The 20,372-nt window shown below is 44.4% G+C and overlaps 1 protein-coding gene across 5 annotated transcripts in view; it reads right to left on the bottom strand.

The window, feature by feature from the left end:
* LOC123775321 (trichohyalin) overlaps positions 1–18,273 on the bottom strand; it is a 126,627-nt gene extending 108,354 nt beyond the window's left edge. For 2 of the 5 annotated variants that reach the window (XM_045770384.2, XM_045770381.2), the window contains exons 1-3: positions 17,793–17,931; positions 17,513–17,558; positions 12,002–12,049 (exon numbers count right to left, since the gene is read on the bottom strand). Coding sequence is in view for 2 of the 5 variants with exons in the window: in XM_045770381.2 (XP_045626337.1) it covers positions 12,002–12,046 (45 nt within the window). In the remaining 3 variants the exon portion in view is untranslated. Of the gene's footprint in view, positions 1–12,001; positions 12,050–17,512; positions 17,559–17,792 lie in introns of all 5 variants that reach the window. The other 3 variants (XM_069311866.1, XM_045770383.2, XM_045770380.2) reach the window with 3 other exon arrangements.
* Between the last annotated feature and the right edge of the window lie 2,099 nt (positions 18,274–20,372).

Raw genomic sequence — 20,372 nt, 5'->3', positions numbered from 1 at the left:
AACACCTATGAGGACAATACAGCGAGCATATCCAGTTGTAGCTCTGAGCGTCACCCTGCAATCCTATGCTATCTCCAATATATTTAGATGATACATAGATGAATAATTTTCTGCATTCAGTGATGATGCATCTGATACAAGTAGCATAGATGAACAGTGTTAGCGGCTTCCGTGGTGGTGTTTTCCATAGATATTTTCAAGAATACCCGAATCTCTTTCTAACTGACGGACACTCTTTGAGGCTAGCTGAATTTCTTCCTGTGTGGGACCATACAAAGCGATCTTTTCAAGACTACCTTACAAATTTATATTTTCCTATAATCTTTTCAATACTTCCTTATGCTTTACAAGCTTGGCTACATACAACCTACAAGTACTAAAGCCAAGAGTGTACGTGAGTGCGTTATTTGCAAGCACACAGAATGAAGAAACAGGAAGCGAAAATTTATCTGTACCTGGTGCACTGAGAGCGAAGTCACGCTGTGTATCATGGTCTACTTCATTGATTATTATTCACTTCCGAAGTACTGAATGTGTAATACAGTGAGTTACTGTGTAGTGTGTGAAACTGTACATATTGAAATTTTAGTGAATTTTTAACATGTAATATTGCAAAAATAAACATTTATTGTGGACACATTACTGACATGTATCACAGTTCCATGGAACATTATGAACATTCTACTGTATACAAATTGTACAGGACACAAATATGCATCATATATGATAAAAAAACAAAACCGCAATGGAAATACATAAAACAAATAATTTAAAATATATTTGTGGCAACACCAGGTGCTTGAATGACCCGCACGACCGTGTCTGGGCGTGTCACGTACGGGCGACCAGCCCCTGATGACATCACAGCGCACCTTGTCCATGTCCCCACAGCCAAAGTAAGTGGAATTTGGTATTTATTTTTACATAGACATGTTCAGGGAAGGGAATTTATCATTTTACGAAGAAAACATAATTTTGGGAGATTTTTGGGGAATTTCATGCTCACCGGGGGAATTTCACAATAAATTCGGCACAGCATGGTGGTTAAGCTGGACAAGCGGCGTATAGTCCGGATCAAAAAGGCAGGCGTTGGGCCATACCATATTAATCCTGTATGGCTGTGGCTCTAGGCACGTAGTGTAGGAGGGGGTGGGGTGGGTGGGCGAGTGGTGTCGGGGGAGAGGGGAGCATAGGGAGGGACTGCCTGGGAAACAAGGGGGATGTGGAAAGGCCTATACACTACAGGAATTACCATTAATTTTAGAACAAATCATCACAGTCAAAAACTAAGGAAATAATTATATAATAACAAATACTGTATACAAGTTTCCTAAAAACAATTTGCACAAGCTATAGTTTGTTACAAAAATATTGTGAGTTTTTTTACGCCTGGTGGCTTAAGTAACGTGCCTGCCTGCCCCAAGTGGACCCGTCCAGGCCTGGTCAAGTCAAACAGCCCGTGTGCTCCTGTTCCTCACGTTATAACCACAGTGCCACGCCAGTAGTTATACTTTTAAATATTTTTTTTGTTTTCATAGTAACTGAACATTTTTGGCCAAGACTATGTCTGGTTTGTGGTATATCGTTCTGTATGTGTTAAGAGGAAGAAGATTACCCTAACAATTAATGACAAGTTACGTGTTATACAACTTTGTGAAAATGGCTGGTCGACTTCAAGTGTTGCCAAGGACTTTAATATAGGCGCTAGTACTGTTTCTGATATAAGTAAACAGTGTGGCGTCACAGGCAATCCAAGCGCTTTCAATCGGTGAGGCATCACAGGCAAGCCAAGCACCTTCAATCAGTGAGGCATCACAGGCAAGCCAAACTCCCTCAACCAGTGAGGCGTCACAGGCAAGCCAAACGCCCTCAATCAGTGAGGCATCACAGGCAAGCCAAACGCCCTCAACCAGTGAGACAACACAGGCAAGACAAACGCCCTCAACTAGTGAGGTGTCACAGCAAGCCAAACGCTCTCAACCAGTGAGGCGTCACAGGCAAGCCAAATGCCCTCAACCAGTGAGGCATCACAGGCAAGCCAAACGCCCTCAACCAGTGAGGCGTCACAGGCAAGCCAAACGCCCTCAACCAGTGAGGCCTCACAGGCAAGCCAAACGCCCTCAACCAGTGAGGCCTCACAGGCAAGCCAAACGCTCTCAACCAGTGAGGCCTCACAGGCAAGCCAAACGCTCTCAACCAGTGAGACAACATAGGCAAGCCAAACGCCCTCAACCAGTGAGGCCTCACAGGCAAGCCAAACGCCCTCAACCAGTGAGACATCACAGGCAAGCCAAACGCCCTCAACCAGTGAGGCGTCACAGGCAAGTCACACACCCTCAACCAGTGAGGCATCACAGGCAAGCCACATGCCCTCAACCAGTGAGGCTTCATCAGCTGGCAGTCAAAACTAACTTTGCCTCATGAAATGTACAGTAATTTTAAGTGTTAATTTTAGTGTTGTGTTAGAATTGGTTACATAAATTGTCAAGAATTCTTGACTTCAAGATGTGTGGCATCAATCAAGAAGACGAACCACAACAAGTTGAGGTTTCTAGTTGAATATTTTATAATTATATGTGGCAATTCAAATTATGTTGTTTGTGGTATAAAAATAGTTGGAAATGGTCACTTTTGGACTTCCGTGGTGAAAAAGTACGTTAATCCGGAAAACGTGCTAATCCGGCTGGGAGTCCTTCCCATATAGTGCGGATTAGCAGGTTTATACAGTAAATGGATGTGACCAAAACAAAAGGTCAGACCCTTCACCAGGCAGGAAAAACAAAAACAAGAAAAAACCCACAAGAGGACAATATGTCCAGGTGAAAAAGAGCCGATCGCTATGAAAGGTGAAAACTAGCTGGTCAGTACCCTGCGCCCAACCAGAGACAAAACTACACCCCAACCCAGAGGCAAACAGGAGAGTAAGAAACACCCCAGCTGACTCTAAGGGCGGCCAATCTCCGAGAAGAAAAAGACCTTGCAAAGGTTGACCCAAGGTGACTTGTGAAGGTGGCCCCAAGGGCACTACTTACAGGACACCCAGGGAAGGGGACCCTAGGCGCATGCAGCCCGAGTACTTGTGATTTAACTCCTGCCTCGTGCACCACCAGAGATTGCACCACACAACAAGGCACAGAACTGGAAACACAAGAGCCAGAGGCACACAACCCTTGCCAGTTCACATCAGCCACAGAACTGGGGTATGGATAGGTGGCATGGGGGGGGTCTGGGGGCTCCCCCTTATCCCTCCCGGGGAAGGGGGGGGGGGGATTGCACGGACAGCGGCGCGGTGATATTATGCTCATTTGCTCGTTTTCCTTTGGGAGGTCTGTCCACTAGTTCAGATTTCAGTAGCAATATTTTAGCCAGAATAGGGGTTTGTTTTGGGGCGCTTACCTTTCTGGGTGCCTGTCCCAGTCGATGGCAGACACAGAATGTTTCCAACCACATAGGTGTTTCTATAGGCCATTGCTCCTCGTGCCTCTCTAAGGGTGGCCAGGTTCTGGCTCATGGTCCCAGGATGGCCTAAAACTCCATGTGCATTGACCGATGCCAGGGTCTAATACATTCATATCAGCCCAGTTAGCTCAGGGGAGCCAGAGGGACTCCCCCCCAGAAAATCTCAAATTAAACAAATTAAATAAAAACTTAGTATTAGTAGTGTCTACAACAATGGGCAAAACTAAACCCAACCAATGTTAGGCCATCTTGTAATATACTGTATAAAGGCTGAAAAAGGTTTATGCAACATTTAATAATAATAATAAAAGTCAACTTCATTTATATTGCCGTTATATATTATTTCACTTGTTCCACAAAAAAAAAAAAAAGGACAGGCTTTAGACTAGAAAAAATTAAAGCATTGACAGCACTGAAACTATTTTCTGAGAGGGCCCTCGATTGATACCTGCTTGATGGGGTTCTGGAAGTTCTTCTACTCCCAAGCCCGACCCAAGGCCAGGCTTGACTTGTGAGAGCTTGGTCCACCAGGCTGTTGCTTGGAGCGGCCTGCAGGCCCACATACCCACCACAGCCCGGTTGGTACGGCATACAGTACCATGCACCTGGATGGTTCACCCAAACCACAAAACATAAGCTCTGTGCTAATGATTTTGACACATATTGAGGAAGGCAGCCATAGAAAATTCTCTATCCACAACCAAGAGACCAGCTCCCTATCATACAAAGCAGAACACAAAACTCTCAAGGACCCCCCCTACTAGCAAAACCTTAGATTAAATAGGACAACCAATTATCTCTGTTAACTACTGAAGAGACTATCCACAATCCCCAACTACCACTAGACTGGAGTATGCTATGTGTAAACAGAATCAGCAAAGTCAGCAGTTCCTCGGGCTGCCGACGGTCAGCCATCTCAGCACGCGGATTGAACGCTCCTGGCTAGGCATTCTTTCTTCACTTCATTGGAAGTTCAACTTTGAATTCAGCTTGCTTCTTTGGGCCAGTGTGTGCTCACTGCAGTTACCCTAAGGGACTCTAACAGCACCAGCGGAGGCTTAAGCCTCTTTAATGGATGCCTCCCAGAGCTCTGGACATTGATAACAGATCCAAAAGAGTAACGTCTGTTGAAGAATGAGCCGACGGATGCTGCCCCAGAGCGAGATGCTAAGAGGATGTCCTCGTGTCTTCAGTAGACCTTCCTCTTGTGATAACTCACTCCTCGTTTGCGGTTGTCCTAATTCAGTCAACAACAGGTCGGCGAGTGTTTACAAATCCTCGTACTCTAAGTGCAGTGATTGGAGGCTTCAATTTTGTGGTCACATTGCCTGCCTGAGACCGTGCCTTCTCTGAGAAGGGGTGCAGCACTGAAGCTACAAATCAGGAAAGAGAGACTGTTGCACGACCAGCTATTTGACATTACCAAGTTGGGAGACTGGCCTGTTAGGTGGTGACAAGCACTACACAATATTGTTACAAGAGTTGTCGTCTTGGGCCCGGTATGGGGAGATTGGGAATTAACCAAAGTGTGCAAGTGGATGACATCCAGGCCACTCTGCAAATGTTAGGGGGTGCATCGGTGGGATTACTGGAGCAGCAGGGGCAGCGTCAATGGTTCGAGCCAAGATCGATGGGCCCCTCCCAAACTGGGTGGTGCTACACAGGACCTTGTCTGTTTTATTTCACTTGTTCCTGGGTCCAGCCCTATAACTTTCCTGTGTTACGATGCTATGTTTGCCATGTATTGGGCAACAGTTGCCTCACCTGCCGTAATGCAGCAAGTTGTGCAAACAGCAGCAACACAGGTCATACAATTTTCATACAGATAGAGAAAATAATGGGTGCTCTGCCATACCTCACTGCCTTTTATGGCCCTCACAGGGTCATATCCAAGAGTTGCCTGGTATACCTTGAGACCCTCCAGTTGGACATCAATCATAAAGCAGCAGGGAACCTTTGACAAGAGCTGTTCCAAAGGTTGCGCACCCTCAATCAGCCTACCGTTTCTTCTCGCCTCCTGGTTTCCCCTGGTCGGGCCTCTCCTCAGACAGGGTCTAGCAGATGCTCTTCCTTGTCCCGCTACATGCCTCATATGCCCAGGTTGCTAACTGATTTTCCCTCCTGGATCGCTTCGACATGGACAAAAACTCCTCCACGGATATAGAAAAAGGATGTTCAGTCCCAGCCGGAGCCTGGAACTCGTCCCTCCTGCCTCTCCCCAGAGAAGCCAGCACCAACATCGTCGACACACTGGTCGATTGGGAGGTTCTGCTTTATCGGATAGCCCTGACGATCCTCTGGTACCCTAGGTGCTTTCCCAGGGGATTGTGGAACATGAGGCCCAGAAAGAAGCACCCACCAGTCGCAGGCCCCAGCAAGAGGATTCGCTTGCCAATCACCACTTCCGTCAGGCATAGCTCAACAGCCTTAGGACTGGCTGTCATTGATACCCCACATTTTACTTACTTTATATGAGGGTTTTATGGGTTTTTCTGGTAGTTCCTCTTTTGGAGATGTCTGTGCACAGGTGATCAGAAAGTTAGTTGCTGTATTTCAGGGATAATGGTCCCCCATCCTGAGAATACTGTGGTATTTTGGGACCAGAGCCAGAACCTGGCTCTGGTCCCCGGTAGGCTTAGAACTCCTTCGATTGACTGTTGCCATGGTCTAATATATACACATCAGCCCGGTACAGCTCTGGGGAGCCGAAGGGGCTCTCCACAGAAAATGTATGAAACACTAAATTAAAAGTTTCGAAGTGTGTTTGTGCAAAATGAAGTTTTCAGAGAACCAGACACAATGCCAGTTCCAGAAAACACCATAGAGTACATACTGTAGTGGTGCATCAAGAGTAAGTGGAAAATTTACTTAAGAGGGCTAGAAAGAAATAGAGCTGTTGGACCAGATGGAGTTTCACCTTGGATGCTGACAGAATATGCAACTGAGCATTTGGAAAAGATGTAGTTCAAATCTACAAAAATGGAAGCAGAGAAGAACCTCTAAAATATACACCAGTATCTTTAACAAGCGGGGTAGTCAAAACACTTGAAAAAATAGTTAAAACCAAATTGGGTAGAACACCTGGAGAATAATGACATAAAAAGACAGACATTATGGTTTTTAAACAGGAAGATCCTATGTAACAAATCTACCTAGTTTTTTTATGAGAGGGCCACGGAGATTCTACAGCAAAGAGATGGTTGGGTTAACCGTATATCTGGACCTACAAAAAAAAAAAAAAAAAAAAAAAAAAAAAAAAAAAAAAATCCCACTCAAGAGGTTTTTTTGGAAACTGGAACATTCTGGAGGAACAACAGAGAATGGTGATATGGATTACAAATTTTCTAACTGACAGAAACATGAGAGCAGTAATCAGGGGCAATGTACAGTACAGTATATGACTGGAGGAGTGTTACTAGCGGAGGGTTCAGTTCTTGAACCAGTAATGTTTATCGTCTACATACAGGATCTACCAGAAGGAATAAAGAATTATATGAACATGTTTGATGATGATGGTAAACTACTAAGGAAGATAGGAGTTGTAGACAATTGTCATGCCCTTCAAACTGACCAATATAAAACAAGTGCTTGGAGCACCATGTGGCAAATGGAATTCACTGTTAATGAACGCCATGTCGTGAAACATGGAATAGGAGAACACACACACACACACACACACACACACACACACACCCTACAAACTATGTAGAAAGGAATTAACCACTGCACTGCGCAACGTGCCTTGAGGCGTTTGACGGGGGGTGCGCAATGCGCTTCAGGGATCTCTTAGGCACTGGGGTACTGTACCTCAGTTTAAGAGTTTAATCCATTTCTGGAAACAGCTCATAACCCAAAAACTCCTAAACCAAACCTAATATTTTTAAACCAAACTCAACTATTTTCTTAGGTTGAACCTTACCACTGGCTTTCTTCGGACCCATGGCGAGATATATAACAACTTTTATGCTCAAATGGCCAAAAATCCAACAAAAAACTGTAAATTCTTGTGAAGAATTCAGGCGGGATAGTCACTGGGCGCGAGGCATTGGTAAACTGAGGCGCGATCGCCATGCCACCACGTGCTACGTCGGCCCGTACCTGTATCAACACCATCGTAATCCGATGCAAATTTTACAACCAAATCGGCACGTAACCCGAAAAGCTTGTAAACAGGGACGCTCGTAACCCGGGGTTCCACTGTATAGCGTATTCAAAACTGGTACGCGGTGACGTGGGTATAAAATGGATGCCTGAGGGTTCGTGATCGTCCGTCATTTTGAAAAAAAATCCCAGCATGCCCCAGGGCCGTGGCGCATGAACCTCAGTTCCAAGGAAGCAACCATGTCTGACTCATCGTCTAAGAGCTCCTGGTCCACGGTCAGCCGCAGTCCAGGAAAACGACTTTGAAGATGAAATACATGACATTGTATGATGATTTAGACTACAATCCAGAGAAAGACCTAACACAGAGGTCTGACACGAGTGAGGGGAAGATTGATGTGGAGGAGATCGCGAGTGTATACAGTACACACGCCTCACCCGGCATGCCTCGCCACCCCAGATCAACACCGCTAGTCACCACCACGTGTGTCCTCTGATGAGAGTTTATTTAGCAATAGTACATATGATGAATCATTCTCGGGCTTCAATGACAAAGGCTCCAATACAAGCAGTGTTGACGAACCGAGTACGAGTAGCGATGGGGTTACTAGGCAGGATTTTGCTGTCGCAGCAAGCAGCAGCATGTCACGCAGCCAGAGGACAATGACGACAGTGTTCCCTCGACATCAGGTGTTCATGGTAAGCCTACACTATGCAGAACATACACCCCCTGGCAAACCTATACGCAACTCTAGCACAAGACAACAGAGCCATGTTTTTAATGCTCCTGGTGATGTTGGCCGTGGTGTTGGCGCCAAAACCAAACCCACAGGTGTACTTAGTGGAAGGATTGTAAGACTTTTGTCTCACAAATTTGGGGGACAAATGCCCCAACATTTGATGGTACCGATGTTGGTGTGACACCGTTATTCCCCTATACAGGTGATATGGCTGAAATAAAACTATTTTATGGAATACTATTTTGATAAGGCATTCATGGACCATCTCGTTGCAAAGACGAACAGATATGCTCACAGCCTCATTGACTTTGGCATTTTACCTGCCTCTTGCATGACACGATGGAGACATGACAAATGAGGAAATGCATGTGTTTTTAGTGTTGAGCATGATGATGAAGCATTCTGAAAAACATGTGATCCAGGATTATTAGAGCAAAGGCCACCTTGTTCCATCCCCGTATTCAACAGGTACATGTCACGTGATAGGTTCCTGCTGCTTCTCAGGTGCCTGCACTTTGAGAACAATGATAATGAAGACAGACAGGACAGATTTTGGAAGGTACAGAAGATTTTTAGTGATATGAGAGGAAAGTTCCATAAGTATTTTGTACCAGGACAGAATGTGGTGATTGATGAATTGCTAGTCCTCTTCAAGGGACGACTGGCGTTCAAGCAGTACCTCCCATCAAAGCGGCACCGGTTTCGACTCAAGTTTTTCGTACTATGTGATTGCGAAACTGGTATTGTCATGGACATGATACTGTATTCAGGTACAGACGTTGACATACCAGGTCAAGATCCACACGGGTTCTCCGGCAGTGTTGTCAAAACACTCGTGGAACCGTTGCTGAACAAGGGGCATATACTGTTCACGGACAACTACTATGCCAGCCCCCTTGTTGACCAGATTCCTCCTTGACCACAACACCGGCGTATGTGGCACTGTCAAGGCCCACAGGAGGAAAATACCAGTGTTTGGCATTAGTATTGCAGTGGGTGATTGACAGCTGCGAAAGTGTGACAAAATCTTATCAGTGCGCTCGAAGGACAGATGCGAGGTGAATATGTTGACAACTATTCACACCGGTGCCATGTTGGACAGTGACAAAGTGCACTTTGCAACACGGTTCCCAATATATAAAACTGATTGTGTCATTGACTACAACGTAAACATGCTGTTGATAAATGTGACATGATGCACGGTGCCATCAAGTGCGTGCCAAAATCTGTGAAGTGGACGAAGAAATTCTTTTTCACTCTCGTTGATGTTGCAGTGCTCAACTGTTTTAATATGTATCTCGTGAAATCAGGCAAAAGACCCCCAATACGTACAGTGTTGTTCTAGTGTCACAACTTCTCGTGAAGTTTGGAAAGGAGGGCTCTGTTGCAACGCGCAGGGTGCCAGCAACAATGCCACACGCAGTTCCTGACAGACTCGGGGGTAAAGAGATGCTGGGTGTACACAAGCTTAGTTATATGCCAGGCACAGGATCACGGGTAAACATGTCTGCGTTGTCTGCAAGAACACAAAACGTAGGGAACGCAGGCGAAGATGCATCTGCACCTGGTGCATTGAGTGCAAAGTTCACCTATGCCCTGTCGACTGCTTCTCTGAATATTACACACTCGCAGAGTTCTAATTGTGTTGATAGGGAATGTATATAGTGTGTGATAGTGTAGTGTAAATATGTTATAAATGTACATATATGAACATGAAATATTGGAAATATGATCAATGTTTGTGGACACATTTGTGATACATGTAACACAGTGTCTTAGAACAGTACGAATGTTCTACTGCCAGAATATTGTGAACGTGTTCAATATACTGTACATATTTGAAAAAAAAAAAAGAATTTGCAATTGTGCAGAAAAAATGAACAAAAAAATATTTGTGGCAACTCGCGCATGTTGAAGCTGATGCGCGACTGGTTCCAGGAGTCTACCCCATGGGTGACCACCAAACCATGATGCCACTATTTTCTGGACCCCACTGTGGCCAAAGTAAGTACAATTTTGATTTTATTTCAACATACGTATATGTGATCAGGGAGGGGTATTTAAAATTATTAGAAGTGCAAAAACAAATTTGCAGACAATTTATTTTCTGCGCACCAGGGATTTGCCATATTTGGGGGCAGAGCAGTGCAGTGGTTAAAAAACTAACAAAGAGATCTAGAAGTGGTTCTGGATAGCAGAATGTCTTTAGAGGAATACATAAAGGACATCATGTGAGGAACATATGCTGCACTTTCCAACTTCAGAATCACTTTTAACCACAAAGATGGTAAAATACTAAAGAAACTATTCATGAAATTTTGCGATACCAAAACTGCAGGCCGCTCAAAGCAAGTCTGTTGGACCAAGCTCTCTCACGTCAAAGGGGAGTAGAAGAACTCCCAGAACCCCTTTAAGCAGGTAACCTCAAGAACAAGAGATCATAAATTCAAGCTTAGAAAACAAAGTTGTCAAAAAATATTAGAAAGTTTTCTTTTGCAGACAGTGATAGACGGTTGGAACAAGTCAGAAAGTAGGAGGCTAAAACCATCAATAGTTTCAAAACCGGTAGCAGCTTCAAAGCGTTATATGAGAAAGTACAGTACTGTCATATAACTGGGAAGGCGGGACACCATGAACGTAGCTCTCGTCTTGTAACTATACTTAGGGAATTACACACAAAAACATCTATCTGTGCAAGGTTGAAGGCCAGACAAGGTTGAGGGGAAATGCAGGGGGGGGGGGGGGAAGAGGAGCATAAGAAGGGTGTAAGGGGGAAGAGGATAGGGTTTGTGAGAAAGAAATAAAGATGGAGATGAGAGGACAAGAGGTGGGAAGAACGGAGAAAAGAGTGGGAGGAAGATGAGGGAGGAGGGAGAAAGATGAGAGAGGGGGGAAAGATGAGGGAGGAGGGCAAAAGATGAGGGAGGAGGGGAAAGATGAGGGAAGAGGGGGAAGATCGGGGAAGATTGGTGGAGGAGGGTGGGGGAAGATTGGTGGAGGAGGGAGGGGGAAGATTGGTGGAGGAGGGAGGGGGAAGATTGGTGGAGGAGGGAGGGGGAAGATTGGTGGAGGAGGGAGGGGGAAGATTGGTGGAGGAGGGAGGGGGAAGATTGGTGGAGGAGGGAGGGGGAAGATTGGTGGAGGAGGGAGGGGGAAGATTGGTGGAGGAGGGAGGGGGAAGATTGGTGGAGGAGGGAGGGGGAAGATTGGTGGAGGAGGGAGGGGGAAGATTGGTGGAGGAGGGAGGGGGATGATGGAGGAGGGAGGGGGATGATGGAGGAGGAAGGAGGCAAGATGTGGGGAGATGGGGGATGTGAAGAGGGATGGAATGGAGGGGGAGGAGGAGATGAGGATGTGAGGAAAAGAAGAGGGGATGGAACGGAGGGGGGGAGACTATCCCAGCCATAACCTGGCACCCCTCCTAGTTGGAAATTACAAAAAATGGTACAGTCCACCACTCACCACCAGGTGCCATTACAGACAACAGTAAAACTGACAGAAATGGAATGAAAACTGTCTTCCATCAGTAGAAAACAGTTCCCATTCTCCTTTATCACAATAGTTTTTCATAGACATTCAAGATCAGCACACAAAAAAACAAATAATGTATTGGAATTAACTTCGCAAATTAACTAAAGACATTTCTCACAATATTTTAGTAATAGATATTATATTTATAGGAACAACAACAGAAAATTCACCCTTTTCTTATATTGCTGTACAACGGCTCCTTCAGGAATATCCATTCTCTGCAAAGAAGAAAAAATTATTAGAAACTTATCAACTTTCCATACATAAACCTTAAAAAATCATTAACATGTTGTCATGAATAAAAGGATAAATAATAGTCATTAGGTTAAGTAACAAAAATAAGCATTGAATTTGATGAAACTTCCTTTCCTGGTGCCCCCCCCCACCCTGTAAGATAACTAGTGGGAAAATGCAAGTAATGTAATCTAACAAGTGAACAAAACAAATTAATAGTGCGACATGTGGTAGCAACACTGCCCGTCCATACAGCCTCCTCCAGGCCTGTCTCGAGTTGGTCAACACCCACGATCAACACCCACGGTCAACACCCACGGTCAACACCCACGGTCAACACCCACGGTCAACACCCACGGTCAACACCCACGGTCAACACCCACGGTTAACACCCACGATCAACATCCGAATCCACGATGCCCTGGATTCGGACACCTATCAAGCAGCGTCTGAAAATAAAGCTGGGCTGGCCACCAAAAGACCATAAGGACTACTCTCGTGGGAATGGGCTTCAACCGAGCCAGAACCCGAAGCAACAGCTGGACCGGGAGAAGAGGAACAAGTACCCCCACCTCGACCAGTCCTGCCGAAAGGCATCCACCGTGAACCCCTCGCAGGCGGGAAAGGGCGCCACATAGAATGAGCGACGCCAAGACTACGCTGACTCGAAGACGTCCATGGCCAGGAGTCCATACATCCGGCAGAGCCAACAAAACGAGTCGGCGATGACTGGCCAAACCGCGAACAGAAGAATGAACCGAGACAGCTGTCCGCCAGGATGCAGGACACAACCCGGACATGAACCTCACGGTTAGCCAAACCTCAAGAATCCAGCAAACGAGCCATTCTAAGGGACCTTCTTGAGGTTATCTTGAGATGATTTCGGGGCTTTTTAGTGTCCCCGCGGCCCGGTCCTCAACCAGGCCTCCACCCCCAGGAAGCAGCCCGTGACAGCTGACTAACTTCCAGGTACCTATTTACTGCTAGGTAACAGGGGCATTCAGGGTGAAAGAAACTTTGCCCATTTGTTTCTGTCTCGATGCGGGAATCGAACCCGCGCCACAGAATTACGAATCCTGCGCGCTATCCACCAGGCTACGAGGCCCCTCGCTATCCACCAGGCTACGAGGCCCCTACGAGGACCAACCCCAAAGGTCAAACACCTAAGAGAAACCCAGTGGTTCTGACAAAGTACCGCCAGAGAAGTCCGAATGAAGCCGAATGGTAGAGCACCGAGTGACCCGAACCCTCCGAAAACCAGACAGCCACGAACTCCCGGACCGTGCTGTGAGCCCAACGGACGGACAGACCTCACCATCCCCGGCCGACCTGGTGAGCGCTGGTCACGAAGCCCCAGCCAAGAGATGACCCGTCTGTGAACACATCGAGTGAAGGCTCGGGGAGGTGCCAAGGCACAGAACCCCGAAAACCCCAAAGAGGAAGCTGGTGATGCAGCACCAACACAAGATCCCCGGAGGAACTAACCCAACGATTGCAAGAGAGGCGGAAGGGGAGTCTCCGAAGGAACCAAACAAACGCCGAAGCCAAACCTGACCCTGCGGGCAGACCAGCACGTCGAAGTTCAGACTCCCTCACAACTGCTCGAGCAACCTGGGACCCCCTCATGAACAGCCGAAGGTGGGACCACAGTTCAGACTCCCGCAGGGGCCGACTCCCCAGTTCAGACTCCCGCACAACTGCTCGAGCAACCACCGAGCAACCCGGGACCCCCTCATGAACAGCCGAAGGTGGGACCACAGCCGCAGCAACACTTCTGGAGGGAAAGACGAGGAGCGGCCCAAGAGCCCTAAACAACACCCAGCCAGGTCCGAACCTGGGATGGAAACATATGGAACGGCCTCCAGATCACCAGGAAACCGAACCCAGCGATCTGGAAAGAACCACACCCCAGGAGAGCAGACAAGCGGACCGACTGGGAGCCCACACCAGCCAGTCGTCGAGGTAGGCCCGACACCGAATCCCAAGCAGACTCAAACAGGGCACCAAGATCCGGTAAAGATGCGTAAATACACCATGTGCCAATTCCAAAATAGGGAAGGCAACAAAAGCGGCAAGCTTGAAGCCCCACCACCAACTGTGCCAGTCCCGGAAAACTGGAGAAGAACGTGCCAAGAGTTGACATGGCGGTCCAGGGCCACCATCCAGGCACCCGGCCCCAACAGAAGCCGGACAGGAGACAACAGTCCTCCGATGAGGGCATAGAATCCAGGGCGCAGATTGAAGAAGTCCAGAAGAACCGCATTGTCGCCAGGCCCGTGTCTGCATAGAGCAGACAATAAACCAGGACTTCACAGAAATAAACTGGTAAGAACAGCTAAGAAATGCAAACCTGAACCAGTGCCTGGAAAAAATAAGCTCAGTAGCACTAGAAATATGTTCAAACCACATACCTGCAGAACTAGAAAACAAGATTGGTTCAACAGAAATTGCAAGAGGGCCAGAGACCAAAAGACACAAAAATGGAATCAATACAGGAAGAGGCCAAACTCCCAAACATACCAATGATACAAAGATGCAAGAAACAACTATACGGCAGTGAGGAGAGAGGCAGAAACAAATTTTGAAAACGGGATTGCGGACAAATGTAAAACTGAACCAGGCCTACTCTATAAATTCATAAACAACAAATCGCAGGTAAAGGATAATATTCAGAGGTTGAAAATGGGAAACAGATTCACAGAAAATTAAAATGAAATGTTTGAAACATTAAACAAAAAGTTCCAAATGTGTTTGTACAAAATTAAATCCTCAGGGGGAACCAGACACAATAAGAATTCCAGAGAACAACATAGAGCACATAGAGGTGTCTAGAGACAAAGTGGAAAATATGCTCAAGGAGCTAAGTAAGAACAAAGCAGTTGGTCCAGATGGAGTTTCACCATGGGTTCTGAGAGAATGTGCACCTGAGCTCAGCATTCCACTTAAAACTGATTTTTCAGGCATCCCTGTGTACAGGAGTTGTAGCTGATGTGTGGGAAAAGGCTCACATAGTTCCTATCTACAAAAGTGGCAGCAGGAAAGACGCCCTCAATTATAGACCTGTATCATTGACAAGTGCAATAGTCAAAATATTGGAACAAATAATTAAAACTACAGTAAATGGGTAGAACCCCCAGAGAAAAATATATAATATCAGACAGTATGGTTTTCGATCAGGAAGATCCCGTGTAACGAATTTACTCAGTTTCTATGATCGAGCCACAGAGATTTTACAGGAAAGAGATGGTTGGGTTGACTGCTTCTATCTGGGTCTAAAAAAAAAAGGCTTTTGATAGAGTTCCACATAAGAGGTTGTTCTGGAAACTGGAACATATTGGAGGGGGTGACAGGTAAGCTTCTAACATGGATAAAAAATTTCCTAACTGATAGAAAAATGAGGGCCGTAATCAAGAGGCAATGTATTGGACTGGAGGAATGTCACAAGTGGAGTACCACAGGGTTCAGTTCTTGCACCGGTAATATTCATTATCTACATAAACAATCTACCAGAAGGAATACACTTATATGAACATGTTTGGTGATGATGCTAAGATAATAGGCAAGATAACAAACTTGGATGATTGTCATGCCTTTCAAGAAGACCTAGACAAAATAAGTATATGGAGCACCACTTGGCAAATGGAGTTTAATGTGAATAAATGCCATGTTGTGGAATTGGAGAACATAGACCCCCACACAACCTATAAATTATGTGAGAAATCTTTAAAGAATTTTGCCAAAGAGATCTAGGGGTGGTTCTAGATAGAAAACTGTCACCTGAAGACCACATTAAGAACACTGTGCGAGGAGCCTATGCTACACTTTTTAACTTCAGAATTGCTTTTAAATACATGGATGGAGAAATACTAAAGAAATTGTTCACGACCTTTGTTAGACCAAATTGGAATATGCAGCAGTTATATGGTGCCCATATCTAAAGCAGCACATCAACAAATTGGAAAAGATGTAATGGCATGCCACTAAGTGGCTCGCATGCCACTAAGTGGCTCCCAGAACTGAAGGACAAGAACTATGAGGAGAAGTTAGAGGCATTAAACATATCAAAACCTAAAAGATAGAAGAAAAAAGAAGCGATATGATCACTACATACAAAATAGCAACGGGAATCAATAAAATTGACAGGGAAGAATTCCTGAGACCTGGAACTTCGAGAACAAGGGGTCATAGATTTGAACTAACTTAACAAAGCTGCCAAAGAGAGATAAGAAAATTTACTCTCGCAAAGAGTGGTAGACGGTTGGAACAAGTTAGGTGAGAAGGTGGTGGAGGCCAAAACCGTCAGTAGTTTCAAAACATTATTTGACAGAGTACTGGGAAGACGTGACACCACGAGCGTAGCTCATCCTGTGACTACACTTAGGTAACTACACTTAGTTAATTACAGGTATCTATGGTAAATCTCAAATTTATGTTTAGGGCCAGTGATTTTTTTTTTTAGTAATTATTCATGAACATGGAATTCCATGAGCCTGGGCTTGGGATGGATTGCAAAGACACACTGTCTATTGGAACCTCGAGGCCCAGTGACGTTAGGGTGACATCAAAGTCAAGGTTTGGATCACAAATGAATTCATTTCCAGGGTAGTCAATTTTCAGTGTGTTTAGGGGTTCAGTTTTCATAATTTCTTCATTGTTGTCAATGAAAGCTCCATTTTCCTTGAACAAGGGGCCCAATACTGTTACTTTTTTTGCTCTAGGTTTTGCATAGGAAAAATTTTGTTAGCTCCTCCCAAGTTTGCATAATGAGTCTTTTGCTTGCAAGTAGTTTTTTCATTTGTATTCTTTGCCTATTAAAAAAGTGTGCTATTCTCATTCCAATTTGCATCTTTTTCTCTCTTTTTGTTTGTGTAGTAACTTTAACATATGCCAAGTACCACTGCCTACTCTTTAGATGCATTAACTGAGGGTTGATACCTGGTTGATGGGATTCTGGGAGTTCTTCTACTTCCCAGGCCCGGCCCGAGGCCAGGCTCGACAGGTTGCAGCTTCTCTTCCCAGCTTATTTTTGTTAGGTATTATAAACATTATGTATGTTTATTAGGTCCTAGTTAATAAGCTTACTACTAATAATTTATTTTCTGATGTCTCCTCTTAGATTTAAGAGCAGATGTGCAGATCTATTGTCCATACTTGTCTGAAAAGCGATTAGGTTACGATCCGAGTAACGTATATTTTGAATTACTGTGTATGTTATTTCATCTTTGTGAAAACATGGTCTAAGAAAGGGTTTTCCTACTTGATTCTACTATTTACTGCATATGTTAGTCTTAAGAGGTTAATTTTAAGATTTGTTAGGACTCTACTTGACTAAAGCCTAAAGAAAAACATGCAGAAAATGTACCTCATTATCCCTAACACCATTAACAAAATACTTTAGAAGCAAGTGCAAAGTCCAATAATGAGGAGGATGTAAACCTATATTTTACCTTGTGGAAGGTATTGTGGAACAACTGCTGTGCTGTCCCCAGCTGCCTGGAAAACAATTGGACAGACTGTTGGCCAGGGTCTCATACAGTCCATGGTGGCCCTCTCATACAGTCCATGGTGGCCCACTCACCCACTCATGCCCACACATTGATACACCTCCACACACAAGCACACCCTATTATCAAAACCAGTGTCACTAAAAACTGCAATTGTCAATTAATTTTTATCATTTCTCCTGGGTGATACCCTAATGAGTAACGGGACACGCTACCGGCTCACCTGACACATTTACTTCCTCCTCAGCAAAGTTAACTGCTCATAGATCAGTGGCAAAGTTGCTTCCATTAACCCGAGCAAAGTTTAGCAGTCCTCCACCCAGGAGCCGCTCGCCCTTGGCAGGATGGTTCCTTCTGCGTAAAGGGTGAAGTAAGAAGCCAATGGCAGGGAGTATTAACACACATAACTTTCTGGGGTATTAGCACAAACTTCACCGCTCTATCATCTCACAACCGATTAGAGTTGAGAATCTTTCAAGCTTCCACCAGAAATAGCGTATTGCAAACGTTTCCACTAAAGCAAACTCTTCGTGCGGCAGTCTTCATCACCAGAAACGCATTCATTCATCTGCATTAATATGCAGTGCTAAGGAAAGGAAATGAGTGAAATTTACAACAAAAAATCACAAAGTACTAATAGCCATAGTTTCATGCAAGTTCACACGAGCAGCGCAGCACCACAACATCTGTAACAACAACTTGTCACGAGTCACCTGGACGCCTATTGGTCCAAATTTTAGAAACATGACGGGCTAAGCAAAGTAGTGCCCGAATTATATCACGTACACATATATAACGCAATCATTCAAATAATATTTTTGGGTTTTATTGTACTTATTTTATTTTTTGGTTTAGCACTCGTAATATTTTATTTATAAAAGGTTCTTAAACATTAATCGATATTCATATTGGCGTCTCATGGGACAAAGGCTAAACATCTTTTAAAACCGAGATAATGAGGCGGTCTATTTAAATTCTTAAAGTCTCAAAATTATATATATATATATATATATATATATATATATATATATATATATATATATATATATATATATATATATATATATATATATATATATATACATGTATATATATATGTATATATATATATATATAGGTATATATATATATATATATATATATATATATATATATATATATATATATATATATATATTCTGGGGTGTGAGTTTTCAGTCGCATATAGTTCTGGGGGCCATTCAGGCTCATTCAGGGATTCCCCCCATTCAGGGACCATTCATAATATCAGAAAGAATACCGGGAAGTAGCCTAAATGAACAGGCACATGCAAATGACCTGCTCCGGATGTGCGACAGGTTTGCCTTAAACTAGCAAATAGTAGAACCAACTAAGAAGGAGAACACGCTGGACCTCATTTTCACTAATAATGATGAATTGATCAGGAACATAATGATTACAAATATCTGTTACTCAAATCACAACTTAATTGAAGTTATGACAACCATGGGGAGTAGACCTTCAAAACCAGTCCAGATTCCCGGTGGAGGAGATTTCAGCAAATTCAACTTCAACAATAAACAGATAAACTGGGAGCAAATAAACCAGGACTTCACAGAAATAAACTAGGAAGAACAGCTAGAAAATGCAAACCTGAACCAGTGCCTGGAAAAAATAAGCTCAGTAGCACTAGAAATATGTTCAAACCGCATACCCCTAAGAAAAAAGAGGAAGAGATGCAGATTGGAACGGGAACGTTGTTCCCTCTATAGCCGAAGATAACGAATCGCGGAACAACTTGAGAGTCGCACCTTATCTCAAGAACGGCGAAGAAGGTTAAGTAAAGAAATAGAAACAATTGAACGCAAGCTACAAGAATCATACAAAACCCAGGAGAGGCAAAGAGAGCAAAAGGCCATCAGTGAAATAGAGAGAAATCCGAAATATTTTTTCTCCTATGCAAAATCAAGATAAAAAACCACATCCAGTATCGGGCCCCTGCGAAAGGGAGATGGAACTTTCACCGATGACAACAAAGAAATGAGCGAGCTACTGAGGAAGCAGTACGACTCTGTTTTCAGCGAGCCATTAAACACACTAACCTTGAGGTTACCTTGAGGTGCTTCCGGGGCTTAGCGTCCCCGCGGCCCGGTCGTCAACCAGGCCTCCTGGTTGCCGGACTGATCAACCAGGCTGTTGGACGCGGCTGCTCGCAGCCTGACGTATGAGTCACAGCCTGGTTGATCAGGTATCCTTTGGAGGATACCTGATACCTAAAGATTGATAACCCAAATGAATTTTTCATGGATATGATACCAACATCAAATCATATATCAGACGTCACCCTATCCCCACTGGATTTTGAAGAAGCCATAAACAGTATGCCTATGCACTCTGCACCAGGCCCGGATTCTTGGAACTCCATATTCATAAACTCCATATTCATCTAGGCTTTGTCTCCACAGAATGTGGAGGGCCTGCGATAGTGGTTTTTTACAGTTCTTTATGAATATTGAAATTGAAATTGAAATAAGTTTATTTACCTCAATAAACTTATTTCAATTTCAATTTCAATATTCATAAAGAACTGTAAAAAACCACTATCGCAGGCCCTCCACATTCTGTGGAGACAAAGCCTAGATACTGGCGTTATTCCTGATATACTAAAAACAGCAGAGATAGCACCACTTCATAAAGGAGGAAATAAGGCAGAGGCAAAAAATTACAGACCGATAGCACTAACATCGCACATTATAAAAAATTTTGAGAGAGTGCTAAGAAGAAGGATCACAAAATACATGGAATCACAGCATCTCCATAACCC

Source organism: Procambarus clarkii, chromosome 70 (assembly GCF_040958095.1).
Source record: "Procambarus clarkii isolate CNS0578487 chromosome 70, FALCON_Pclarkii_2.0, whole genome shotgun sequence".
Taxonomy (NCBI): domain Eukaryota; kingdom Metazoa; phylum Arthropoda; class Malacostraca; order Decapoda; family Cambaridae; genus Procambarus; species Procambarus clarkii.
The sequence above is the reverse complement of the archived record's forward strand: the minus strand, read 5'-3'. Positions and strand labels throughout refer to the sequence as shown.